The sequence below is a fragment of the Jaculus jaculus genome, chromosome 6, assembly GCF_020740685.1.
Source record: "Jaculus jaculus isolate mJacJac1 chromosome 6, mJacJac1.mat.Y.cur, whole genome shotgun sequence".
Lineage (NCBI taxonomy): Eukaryota > Metazoa > Chordata > Mammalia > Rodentia > Dipodidae > Jaculus > Jaculus jaculus.
The window spans coordinates 89386580-89400573 of record NC_059107.1 but is presented as its reverse complement, the minus strand read 5'-3'; the positions used below and the strand labels follow the sequence as shown (position 1 = coordinate 89400573).

The following is a 13994-nucleotide window of genomic DNA, read 5'->3' as shown; positions in this document are numbered from 1 at the left end:
ATGTCTGTCTGGAGTTTGTTTGCAGTGGCTGGAGGCCCAGGCATGCTCATTCTCTCTATCTGCTTCAATCTCTCTCAAACAAATAAATTTTTAAGAAAATTTTTATGTTTAGTTTTCCAACCTCTAAAATTAAATGAGTCTTTGAGAGTTTCCAGATCACAAAAAGTTACATTTATTTTGCTTCCTATGTAAAGGAACTCTCAAGGCTCATTTTCAACTATTTTAAAGTGTCTAAAAAGTAGATACCATACCTATTGACTTAGCAGTTCCTGTTCTTGCTCTAACAGAGCTACTAGGTTAACTGCAAGCAGATACACATTAACTACAGACACACAAAACTCACAACTCCTTCTAAGAATTAACTTCTTGTGTTTCAACTTTATTTTTTACAAACAAGGCAACGAGAACAGGGAGGGGAGGTAGAAATAGTGCTTGCTTGACCACTCCCAGAGAGGAGAGGACAGGCTACACTGGGTCAAGACTGCCCTTCCAGCCTTTGTTTCTAACAGCAGCAAGAAGTCCAAGCATGGACTACAACCAAGGGTTAAGTTATTAGTAAGGTCAGTGTGTGCCTACACTGTAGGCTATGTCTAGGAAATAGTGATAAAACTAGGAACTTAACACTGGGTGGGTTGGGGACATCTCCTTGGTCCCCTGGACCTCCCTCTCCAGGGCTTATAGGGACCATGAGCAAGATACCTTGGGAAGCCTCTATGCACCATAGGCGCTGACCGCTGGTAACAGGGTGAGCCGAAGCTGGGCATAGGTGGCTGGGGACCAAACCTAAAGTCACCTTCAAAGGCAAAGCCTGGGTGGATGGGTGAAGGCTCATCTGAATGGAAGTAAAACTCGTCTGACTGGAAAATATGGTCTGAGGAAAAATAGGCATCCTGCGGGCAGGGGGGTAAAAGGGGCCTCACCTGACACAGGGGAATGGGAGGAGGCAGTGGGGGTGGGGGCCTTGAGGGCAGGAGTGGGGTTGGCAGCAGGGGGCGGGGCCTGGGAAAAGACCAGGGTGGGGCTTGGGGAAAGGCTTGGTGATCTCTGCGGTTTGGGGGCCCCCAATTCTCTACCTGGCCAGGCTTCTCCCATGCAGCAGGGCCTTCATCAGGGCCATCATCGCGGGAGGGCAGGTCCACACCCCAGGCATCGGCCACGTGGGCCAGCAGCAACTGTGAGAGTTGGCGGTGTGCATACTCATTCCAGTGCACCCCATCTTTCTGCAGGTGCTTCCTGGCGTGGCGGAAGTGGAAGTGCAAGTCCAACACATCGAAAAGGTGTTTCCTGGCCTCAGCACAGCTGTAGAAGTTGGCTTGGATCAGGTTGGTCTTCAGGGTGGCCATGGAGGGCCGGTACTGACCCTTGGGAGGGAGGAAGCGAGCGGTGATCTTGTCGCCGATAGGCATGGCTGTGTTCCATACCAGCAAGCAGGACTCAGGCAGCACCTGGCCCAGGCGCTTAAACAGGTTCTCCAGGTTCTTCAGGTAGCTCTTCCAGGAGTTCCGCCCATACCTGGAGAGGTCCCAGAGGCAGGAGTTCATGATGATCACGTCGGGGGTATGCTCGCCAGACCACAGGTTGTGCAGGATGCGCTCCACGTACTTGGAGTACACGCGGGTAAGGAAGTAGAAATGCACCAGGTGGCTGCCGGAGCAGAACTGGCGCTCCTCGCGGTACTTGGTGCCATTGTGCATGATACCTAGCTGTCCTCCCGCCACCAGCTGGTCCTTCTCGAAGCTCAACTCTCCCTTTGTCTTGAGCTGCTTGTTTGTGAGCAGGCGGTCCTTCTGCAGCAGGAGCACTAAGTCCTTGTACACGGACCTCTGCACAGAATCCCCAAGGACAACCACAAACTTGTTGTGCAGCAGCTGCTGGACCTCGGAGGCCAAGAGGAGAACCATGATGCCTGCTCAGCTTCTTCCTGCTCTGCGTCTGTGGAAGGCTAGGACAAAAGGAGAGAGGCTGGGAAAGGCTCACTTCTGGGCGGGGCAGGCAGTGCTGGGGAAGATAGTGGAGTGTGTCCTTTGCCCCAGGGCCCAGGCTCGGACAAGGACAGCCCACATGGCCCTAGTAGGCTGGGACTAAGCTGGAGAACCAGCAGTCCTCCTTCGTGTGGTTGTAGTTCAGGCCTACAACTGGACCTCTGAACTGTCAAGGGCAGCACTTGGATACCCAGACCTCACCAGCAAGAAGAGAGGCCAGTTTTATGCTAACATAACTGTTAATCTTCAATGAAGACTAGGTTGACACCCAAGGCCATGGTGCATAAACACAATTTACTGCCAGGGCCCTTATCTCCCATAAACTCCCTCGAGTTACTTTTCCAGAATTAATAATGGCTAGAAGCTCCAACCCTCTTTCAGTGACCAGAATATTAATTAAAATTGTTTGTCTTGGGGCTGAAGAGAGGGCTTGCCTGCAAAGCCTAAGAACCCAGGTTCAATTCCCCAGTACCCATGTAAGCTAGATACACAAGGTGGCACATGAATCTGGAGTTTATTTGCAGTGGCAAGAGGCCCTGGTGCACCCATTCTTTCTGTCTGCCTCTCTCTCAAATAAATAAATACAACTGTTTGTCTATCCCAGTCCAGGCAGATGTAGTAGGAGGAGGGATGTGAGTTCGAGGCCACCCTGAGACTACATGGTGAATTCCAGATCAGCCTGAGCTAGAAAGAGAACCTACCTTGAAAAATAAAAGAACAAAACAAAACAAAAAAAAGAATTAGAAAATTATTTGTCTTTCCCCAGGTCAATCTTATGCTTTGTTATTTTGCACACCCCCCAGGGACTGGGATAAGAAGCAGAGAAAATATTATGCCTTTTTTTGGAGGTAGGGTCTTGCTCTAGCTCAGGCTGACCTAGAATTCACTATGTAGTCTCAGGGTGGCCTCGAACTCACAGCGATCCTCCTACCTCTGCCTCCAGAGTGCACCACCATGCCCGGCTTGACTTTAACAGCTTTTACCAAAAGGCAAAACAGACGGACGTGGTGGTGCACACCTTTGATCCCAGCACTTGGAGGATCGCAGTGAGTTCGAGGCCACCCTGAGACTACACAGTGAATTCCAGGGCAGCCTTGAGCTGGAACAAGACCCTACCTTGAAGAAAAATTATTTTATTTATATATTTGAGAGAAGCAGAGGAGAAACAGAGAGAGAGAGATACAGAGAGAATGAAAATGGGTGCACCAGGGCCTTCTGCCACTGCAAACAAACTCCAGATGTGTGCATCCTTTGTGTACCTGGCTTTTTGTGGGTACTAAGAAATTGAACCTGGGACATAAGGTTTTGCAAGCAAGCACCTTTAGCCACTGACTTATCTCTCCAGCCCTCCCACTGTAATTATTTTAATTGAAATTAGTGGGCAGGTGGTACTAAATTACAACTTCATTCATTCATTCATTCATTTAGGTAGGGTTTTACCCTCACCTAGGCTGATCTGGAACTCACTCTGTAGCCGAGGCTGGTCTTGAAAACCACATTATTTCTCCTACCTCAGCCTCTAATGTGCTACCACACCTGACATAAATTAAAATTTTAAGGCTATACTATCTATGGCTTTAAATGGTTACAAGGTCAAACGTTAAAATATGAAAACAGGTAGAATATTGAGTTTCCACAGAACAGGTGAAAATACTCGTATTTTCCCATGGACTCGATCAATATTGATAACAGAAAAAAAAAAGTATAAGAACAGCTCCTCCTGGTACATCCAAATGCAAAGCAAAGCACATGGTGTCAGAAATGTAGTTCAGTTGGTAAATGCTTGCCTCGCATAGCATAAAGCCCTGAGTTCAATCCTTAGCATCTCATAAACCAGCTGTGCCCATTCTTTTTACTTAATTAATTTATTTATTAGAGAGAAACAGGCAGGGGGAGAGAGAGAATGGGCATGCCAGGGCCTCCAGCCACTACAAACTCCAGATGCATGTGCCCCCTTATGCATCTGACTTTTGTGGGTCCTGGGGAATCGTGGGTCCTTTGGCTTTGTAGGCAAGTGCCTTAACCAGTAAGCCATTTCTCTAGCCCTGTGCCCATTCTTATAATCCCAGGACCCAGATGGTAGAGAGGCAGGAAGCTCACAAGTTTAAGGTGATCCTTAGCTACTTAATGGGTTCAAGGCCAGCAAGAAAACAATAGACCTGTCTCAAAAACAAGGTCAGCCAGGTGTGGTGGGGCACTTGGGAGGTAGAGGTAGGAGGACTGAAGTGAGGTGAGGCTAACCTGAAACTACATAGTTGCATAATTGCAGGACAGCCTGGACTAGAATGAGAGCTTACCTTAAAACAAAAAAGCAAAAAGTCCATTTCTTGAGCTCAGAAACACTCACTGATCATAAACCAGGCATGGGGCACAGGCCTATAATTCCAGTATGCAAGAGCCACAGACAGAAGGATTGCTACAAGTTCAAGGCCAGTATTGTCTACATAGTGATGTAATAGGTAGACAGACATTAGTTAGCAGGCTTGGAGGTCATCTCTAGTATGAAAGGGAAGATGGCAGAGGTATCAGAGCTATGGTCTCCCCCTTAACCTTTGTATGCTCAAGAACCATTGCAGAAGAGGTAGCAGAAAGAACAGAGAGCCACAGGAAGGGGAGGCAAGCTTAACAATGTTGTCTTCCAGACAAAATGTGACCTTGATTTTCACGACCTAGCAATGGGGGGGGGGGGTGATGGTATCAAAATAGAAGGGAGTTTAGTTGGAAAGAAGGGGGGAGGGGATTGGCAAAGGGAGGGTGGTGAAAAGGAATTATGATCATGCTATATTGTGGTTATTTATGGAAGCTGTAGAGAAAGTTAAAAAATTACCCCTCACATAAAGATCTAGACAAGTTATCCTCTTAATGAGCTAATACAACCCCCTCCTCCAAGCCCCTTCCTCAGTCCAATTGCTCAAACACTCTTATGACTAAGCTTGCTCACTGTTCTAAGTTAAGCCCTCTCTTCTTTCTCATTTTTCTTTGCATGTCTGCTCAAACTCTAAACCTGCTTGATCAAATACTCTGGGGCTTTTCTATCTTTTCCTCATTAAATTTCCTTATCTGCAGCACTGAGAACTTAGTCTCAAAATAAGAATGAACCTGAAGTGGTGCCACAAGTGTTTAATCCCAGTACTTGGGAGGCAGTGGTAGGACTGCCGCAAGTTCGAGACCACCATGAGACTACAGTGAATTCCGGGTCAGCGTGGGCTACAGTGAACTCCTACCTCAGAAAGGAGGGAGGGAGGGAGGGAGAGAGGGAGGGAGGACGGAAGGAAGGAAGGAAGGAAGGAAGGAAGGAAGGGAAAGGACAAAACTAAAACTAGGGCTGGAGAATTTGCTTAGTGCTTAAGGAGCCGGGCGTGGTGGTGCACGCCTTTAATCCCAGCACTCGGGAGGCAGAGACAGGAGGTGGGGGGGACACCACAAGCAGGCAGGCAATGGGCATACTAGGGCCTCTCTAGGCACGGTGAACAAATTCCAGATCCAAGCATCACCTTGTGCATCTGGCTTATGAGGATGCTGTGAAATCAAATCTGGATCCTTAGGCTTCACAGGCAAGAGCCTTAATGGCTAAGCCATCTCTCTAGCCCTTGCTAGTTTTTTGACTAGGGGACGTTCTTTAGTCTTTGTGTGAAATGGGACTCCACTTCATGGGTTTGAGGCCAGGGATGAAATAGGGACAGGTAGTAAGTACTGAGAAGACTTAGTTACTCTTACTGATCAAGCTGCAGAACACCAGGTTAACCATCTGTGAACATCAAAGGGGAGGATGACAGTGAAGGATCTGGAATACATGATTTACTACACCATCTGTCTTAACTAAGAAATGGGTTTTTGGTGAGAAAAAAAATTTTACTCACAGGCAGGCAACCAACTACTCTGCCATCCAGGATGTGGATAGTGATGGTGAATATGGAGCATTACATTTAACCCTAAGCAAGGCATACAACAAGTGTAAAGACTTAGATATTAGAATAACCCAAACACAGTTCTGAAGACTATGGCTTTACTGTGTGAGGAAGTATGACTTCCCACCACCTAACCAGGCTCCCAGGGCTCAGGGCCAAGTCAGGTAAGAATTCCCCAAGGTCCTCCTTGCAGACAGGGTGGAAGGGGAGGGGACTATAAGTATTGTGGTAGGAAGCAGAAACTGAAAATTCTTGAAATTCTTTGGACTGGGCCACAGGAGGGGCAAAGTCAGCCCTGGGGAAGGGAGGTTCCACTAGAATAGCAAGCCTAAAAAACTATTCAACAAAAACCTAAACGACACTAGCAAAGTGCTGAGAAAACAAGTTAGAGAAAACCTTCTCTGACTTTTAACAAAGGCCAGTAACTTCCACTTAAAGGCTCTTTCTATTTAGAAAAACTGAAACAAGGGATTTGGAAATAACCATGCCTATGGTCTCCATGGTCCATGGTTCTTAGAACCTTTCCTTCACATCAGTCACGCTCCATTGTTTTGGAAGCCATTTTAAATATTCATTCACTTACTTAGGAGGGATCTCAGCAGGCCAGCTTTGTGCTAGAAGATCCAAAGTAGAGGAATTAAAAAGCAGTCTGGGGAGAGAGGGTATGGAGGTGCATGCCTTCAATCCCCACACTGGGAAGACTGAGGTAGGAGGATCCTGAGTTCAAGGCCACCCTGGGCTACAATAAAACCCTACCTTATAAACAACAACAAAAATAAAATAGAATAAAATAAAATAAAAAATAAAGGCAGTCCCTCCAGGCAATGCCTGTAATCTCAGAACTCCTGGAAGCCAAAGCAGGAGGATTTCAGTCTGAGCTATGTTAGACTTTGTATTCTGCCCTCTACCCCACTCCTCAAAAAGGTAGTCTCTTCCCTCAAGGCAAGAAATGATGGCCAAGGACAGATGAGAAAAACAGGAGCAAGCCGGGCATGGTGGCACATACCTTTAACCCCAGCACTTGGGTGGCAGAGGTAGGTGGACTGCCATGAGTTCAAGGCCACCCTGAGACTACATAGTGAACTCTAGGTCAGCCTGGGCTAGGGTAAGACCCTACCTCAAAAAGCAAAAAACAAAATTTAAAAAATGAAAAAGAAAGGAAGAACAAGGCTTGGCATGGTGGAGTATGCTTTAGTTCCAGCCAGCACACTCACTCTGAAGGCCCGAAGTAGGAGGATTGAGATCAGTATGAGGCGACTCTGGGGTACAAAATGAGTTCTGGGTCAGCCTGGGCTAGAGTGACACTCTGTCTTAAAAAAAGCAAAACAACAAAAAGGGGGAGCTGCTTGGGGAATGGATGGGTAAATCAAGCCTCCAAGCCTTTGGAGAGGGGTAGGTCTCTGTATATGGCATAAGGACAGCTGTTGCAACATGTGATTCCAGTCTTAAACTGAAACAGGGCTAAAAATGTTCCATGATCACTACCCAAGGCAGGGAGGGCCATATATTTCATTTTCAAAGCACGATTTGGGCTCAGACTAAAGCTGTGCCAGAAATATTCATTAATAATGGCTGATATAAAAAATTATTTTCAAGCAACTTGCTTGTATTTCTCCATTTGAGGATAATTAATTTTTCAGTAGCTTCATAAGGCACGAATTATAAATCACTATTACTTTATAGAGATCACAAACCAAATGCGGAGCATCTAATTTTCATTCATTAATCAATTTTTGTATAATTAGGTTATTCTCAGAAGTGTGGCAATGAAATGGGCACAGACATCTTAAAATCTCTCTCTCTCTCTCTCTCTCTCTGTCTCTCTCTCTCTCCTAACAATTAGGATCTTTGATTCCTCTGGGAAATACTTGCTACTAGTTCCAAAGTTTCCCACATGACTAGTTAGCTACTCACTGGCAACACTGCACTAGGACTGTAAATAGTTCACATCCTTCTTTTTTGCATTTTGGGGGATCAAGTTGTTTTTCCAAGATCCTCTTAAATTTTAGTGTAATGATAGGGGCTGGAGAGATGGCTTAGCAGTTAAGCCACTTTCGGGCAAAACCAAAGGACCCAGGTTCAATTCCCCAGTACCCCTGTAAAGCCAGATGCACAAGGCGGTACATGCGTCTGCAGTTTGTAGTGGCAGGAGGACCTGACAAGCCCATTAAGAAACAATTATTTCTTAGGAACCAACCTGTTTGAGTTACCTAATGGTTACATGGTGCAAGAAATTTGACAGAGAAACCAGATGACCCTCTAAAGCACTTTCTATTGTGCAAACACTTACCAGGGAGACAGCACGACCCTGTGTCTCCTCCCAATCTATGCAGCAGTACCCTGCTTGTATGTTACCTGGTTAATACAGCCATAGGAAAACTCGCCTAACTTCTGTCATTTTCTGCTTGTAGACCCACCAATAATATAAAGAATGCCAGGTGATGTCAGACTGCATGCCATACTGGCTATAAAAACTGAGCCAGGGCTGAAGAAATGGCTCAATGGCTAAGGTGCACACCTGTAAAGTCTTAGAGACTCAGGTTCTATTCCCTGGTACCCACGTAAAGCTTGACACACAAGGTGGTACATACATCTGGAGTTTGTTTGCTGCAGCTGGAGGCCCTGTTATCTCTCTTCTATCCCCCTCTGCTTGCAAATAACTAAATAAAATTAAAAACAAATATACAACTCTAAGCCATCAGAGCTCGGTACTCAGGCTTTAGAAGTTATTCTCCTGGGTCCATGTCCACATAAATAAATCTTCTGATTGTAGATTCTGTCTCTCATGCAGGCCGAGGGACTCAGTTTCTCTTTGGCAAATGCTTAGTTTAAAAAAAAAGTTATTGACATCAAACTGGCTTTTTAAAAAATTTATTTTTATTTATTTATTTGAGAGCAACAGACAAAGAGGTAGAGAGAGAGAGAGAGAATGGGCACGCCAGGGCTACCAGCCACTGCAGACTAATTCCAGACGCGTGTGCCCCCTTGTGCATCTGGCTAACGTGGGAACTGGGGAATCGAGCCTTGAACTGGGGTCCTTAGGCTTCACAGGCAAGCGCTTAACCACTAAGCCATCTCTCCAGCCCAACAAATGCTTAGTTTTCTAAGTTGTATTCAAACTTGTCAAAAGTCAAACTGCAAACCATAAAAAAATGTTACAAGAAAAGGAGATAGCAATTCACAGATCCCCTGAGGTTTATCAACTTTGAGCCTGAGCATTTGCCAAAGTCATCTTTTCACTTGGGGCAAGTTAATTAGCATCCACTCCATACAATGCCAAAAGTGGAAAATAACACAAGCTTACTAGTTTTAAAAGTGATGTTAGAATTAAAAAATGTTGTGAAAAACAGCAAAGAAGTATGAGATATGACAGTGGCAAATGCATCCGCAGAAACCTCTTCCACACAGCCACTCCCCAGTGATGCCATCCCAGGTGACCTCGGCTCACCAGCCCAATTAGCTTAGCTACAATGGAGGCACCAGAGTCTGTCAAGGCCTTGACAGCACATTTGGCCCCCATCCCCCAACAACCCTCAAGTTTCATCTGCCCAACTCCCATAATCATATTCATGGCTTTTATACCTAACTTGGGTTATTCGAGTGTCCCTTAAACACACCAATAATCTGAGATATATGTTATATAATTGGAAAATCAAGACCACAATGCTTCCCATCTTCCAACTGCCTGCCCAAACCCATCCTGTTATCAGGAATCACTGTGTCTATTCTCTCTGTGGCTGTCCCACCGTTCCCACACCAGTCTCACAGCTGAGATTCTTTTGCAGTAAACAGCACTGGGAGAATGCAAGCACTCTGTTTCTGAAAATTATTAGGCTGGAAAACTCTTAAAGCAGTATGTTTCCTCATTTAATAGACTAATATTAACATTTCTTATGGGCCACATGAAGAAATGCAAAGAATAATGCTTAATATGTACATATATCTAGAAAAAAGGTAATTTATGGATCATTTACTGAATGGCCTTATTAATTATTTTGTTTTACAAAAGGATCATTTAAGCTGAGCATAGTGGCAGATGCCTTTAATCCTAGCAGTTGGGAGGCAGAGGTAGGAGGATTGCCATGAGTTCAAGGCTACCCTGAGACTACATAGTGAATTCCAGCTAGAGTGAGACCCTACCTTGAAAAACAAAAAACATAAGAAACAAAAGGATCCTTTAACTAATTAAAGCAATTCATAAAAAACAAAACTTTGATTTCAATCATATACAGTTTATAGCAAACCTTACATTATGATCTTCATCTATCATTTAAACTCTATTTGCTAACTCCCTATATCTGTTAAAAGGGAACGAAAAGCACGAGCTGCTGACAAGCCTTTCACTTTGAAAAGACAACAGAACCAGACTGGTCTCAAACTGGATGTCCAAGCTCAGGTTTTCCTTGGACAAAACAGGTGTATATCAAATGCCTAGTATAGTGCCTGCAGGACACTGGTCCCCTTTAAACCTCTGGGACAGAAGCTGGCCCCACTCAGATCCCACAGAAAACCCTGGCAGCAGACAGACCCTGCTTAGTCTCTCTCCTCCCTCAGGCATTCAACCCAGCAGGGCCCCTTCCCAGGCTGCAAAAGCATACACTTACCTCGGGTGGGATGCCAAGAGCTATGAGTCGCTATGAGTCACGTTCCCGGCCTCTAGCCTCCTTTGGGATGTTGCACCAAGATAACCCCAAAAGAGGGGATTAACTATGCATTTTGCATTTTATTCACTCTTCTCTGGCTAGTTTTTTGCCTTAAAGAAAAAAAGAAAGAAAAATAATTTGACTCCACCTCTAAGTCCATCCTATCTCAGCTTCAAGGCCACATTTTGCACTGGCTGTGTCTGGTCTTCTCTTCCCACTCACTCCTTTTACTTTAATTTTACTTCCAACTGCATCAAAACCAAAGACATGAGCCAGATGTGGTGGCCCACTCCTTTAATCTCAGCACCCCGAGGCTGCAGTAGGAGAATCGCTTGAGTTCAAGGCCAGTCTGGGATACAGACCGAGTTCTGGGTCAGCCTGAACTAGAGAGATATCCTGCTTAAAACAAACAAACAAAAGAGACATTTGTCCATGAACCATCACTGGCTTCCTTGGCCTCCTTTTGATTATTGCTTATTGGTCCTTCCAGGTTGTTCTTGGGGGGCAGCCTCTGAAAAGCTCTTCCCGAGTTTGTCTGGCACCCTGGGTACTACCCTTCCCCAGATCCTCTGCAGGGCTCTCTCTGGGAATCCCCTCAAGCTGGTCTTTCTCAAAGCCCACTTCTCCAGCATTCTTCTCATGAGCTCACCACTCTCAAACCTTCAGGAAGGATGGTGACCACATACCCCCACTTGCCTCCTAGAGTTCTGGGTCCTGTCCGCCGTTTCTCCAGCATAATTACCTATGGCTCCCCTTCCCTCCCCCCAGTTTGACCTGCACCGCCTTATCAGAACCATTTGTATGCAGATGACTTGAATTGAGCAATAAAGCTCAGTGGCAGGAAAGGGAGGATACAGGAGTTAGCCCCAGCCAGACCCTGGAGCAGCAAAAGCACCGTCCCTGCTTCGAGGAATCCTGGCCTAGATGTGCTGGATATATTACTGGGGCTTTCTTAAAAAGTGATATAGTTAATAGCACTTGTAAAAGGCACTAGTAGCATGATGCTGCCACATTTTTACATGAGTGAATTCACTGATTGTATCTTTCACTAGCCCAGACTGTCCCTAAACTCCAGGAATTAGGTGGGTGGAAGCAAGTTATTTGGTGGGGGAGGGGAAGAGTAACATCTTTGTTGGGATATTCTTTCCAAACCAAACTGTGGCCGAATTCCTAAGACATTTCTTTCATAACCTTCAAACAATCTTCCTAAAAGTAAACACTGATCATGGCCAGGAATGAACATAGTGAGTTCTCACTATGTGTTTTCAGAGCTTGAAACACTGACTGGATGTATAGAACTGGGTAGAAATAAACTGCATCCCAAATGCTTGGGTTCTCATTTTTATGTTTCATGAGTGACTGTTTTCACTATTCCTGAGACATCAAAGTCCTTAAAGGACTGCCTAGATACTGATAATGTATTTCTTTTTCTTGCAGTGGTAGGAATCAAACCCATGGCCTTAGGCATGCTAGACAAGCACTCTATCAATGTAGGTAATTGTGTGTATCTTGGAATCTTTGAAACATACTTTAGGAAAGTATATGATCAATTTCAGTTTCACTTATATTTTTGCTTTGCTTGCTTATTCCCTCCCGCCCCTCCCCCCATCTCTCCATCTTTCTCTGGATCAAACCTGTTTCTTTAGAACCACTCTTTTTATTTGTTGAGGTAGGGTCTCATTCTAGCCCAGGCTGACCTGACACTTATAGCCTCACAATAGAACTCACAATAATCCTCCAACCTCAGTATCAGGAGTGCTGGGATTACAGACATCAGCTTGTGTGTCTGGCAAGATCTCTTTTTCTTTTTTAGTTTTTCAAGGTAAGATCTTGCTCTAGCCTGGGCTGACCTAAAATCACTATGTAGTCGCAGGGTAACCTCGAACTCATGGCCACCCTCCTATGGAGGTGCTGGATTAAAGGCATGTGCCACCATGCCCAGCAAGATCACTTAAAAAAAATTTTTTTGTTGTTGTTCATTCTTATTTATTTATTTGAGAGTGACAGAGAGAGAGAGAGAGAGAGAGAGAGAGGCAGAGAGAGAGAGAATGGGCACATCAGGGCTTCTGGCCACTGCAAACAAACTCCAGACATGTGCGCCCCCTTGTACATCTGGCTAACGTGGGTCCTGGGGAACCAAGCCTCGAACCGGGGTCCTTAGGCTTCACAGGCAAGCTCTTAACCACTAAGCCATCTCTCCAGCCCACAGGATCGCTTTTTAAAAGGCAATTTTGTCAATGAGCCCTCCAGACAGAAGTCTCCCCTTCTTTGGGTGGCCTTGTCTAACAGTCAACTAGCCACAAACTTGGGATTCTCCCGCCTACACCTCCCAAGTGCTCTATGTGCCTATTTAAAATATATTTTATTTATTTATTTGAGAAAGAGGTAGAGAGAGAAGGGGCATGCCAGGGACCCCAGCCACTGCAAACGAACTCCAGATGCATGTGCCTCCTTGTGCATCTGGCTTTCGCAGGTCCTGGGGAATCAAACTGGGGTCCTTTGGCTTTGTAGGCAAATGCCTTAACCACTAAGCCATCTTCTCCAGCCCCTCTATGTGCCTTTTGTGCATGAATGTTTGTGAGCGGTTGCATCCAATGCTGCCCCATGCCTTAGGCCTCAATGACACATTCATGAAGCCTTGACTATCCAGCTTATTCAATTCTCATATTCTAGTGGGGTAGGAAATTTCATTATCTCTGCTTTGCAGGTGAAACTGAGGCAGGGAGAGGTGATGAAAATTGCCCCAGGCTACTCAGCCATGTTGTAACAAGTGGTTTTTTACTGTCAGTAAACCTCTTGGTGGATGAAAAAAGCATAAGGGCCACGTTTGTTTCTTTCTAAGAGGAAATATGGCCCCAAAGCCTGAGCTTTTATCTTCAGTTGTAAATATTTGTTGAAATTAGGAGCAAAAAGTCATCTAGAAATATTTGCATGTCATTTCTTCTTTGTTGTTCTCTGCTGAAAAATAAACTTTTATACACAGCTTTAAATTTTTCCATAAGAAACCAAAGCAGTTATGTTAACTTGGTTCAATTTATACTGCTCAGAATTTAGCAGTAAAATAAGTGCTGTTCTTTAGCCCATGGTTTTGTAAGACAATGTCTCAACTGTGTAGTCCAGGCTGGCCCTGAACTCCTGCCTCAGTTTCCACAGTGCTCAGATGACTGTTAGGTGCTACCTCACCCAAAGTTACCTAGCTTTCTAAGCTCAGTGGAGAGCCTGGTGCTTCATTTGAGCTCTGTTGATGTATCGGAATGTTTAGCATCTCAAGTAACTCAGGCTAGCTATGTGGCTCTGCATAACCGCTAAGCCATCTCTCCAGCCCAAATTGTTCATCTTGCCTCTACCTCCCAAATCCTGGGATTACAGGTATTTACCACCATGCCTGGATTAGGCAGGGCTGGGGATTGAACACAGAGCCTTGCACATGTTAGGCACTGAGCTGAATGCCCAGCCTGATT

General features: G+C 45.3%; 1 protein-coding gene across 4 annotated transcripts in view; it reads right to left on the bottom strand.

The window, feature by feature from the left end:
* Positions 1-358: 358 nt before the first annotated feature.
* The window catches only part of Pced1b (PC-esterase domain containing 1B), a 191853-nt gene continuing 178217 nt past the window's right edge, over positions 359-13994 (bottom strand). For 3 of the 4 annotated variants that reach the window (XM_045153226.1, XM_045153225.1, XM_045153227.1), the window contains 2 exons: positions 10495-10643; positions 359-1942 (listed from right to left, as the gene is read on the bottom strand). In XM_045153226.1, the coding sequence (XP_045009161.1) occupies positions 618-1901 (1284 nt within the window). In that variant the 5' untranslated portion in view covers positions 1902-1942; positions 10495-10643 and the 3' untranslated portion in view covers positions 359-617. Of the gene's footprint in view, positions 1943-10494; positions 10644-11182; positions 11231-13994 lie in introns of those variants that run through there. The other variant, XM_004668511.2, reaches the window with a different exon arrangement.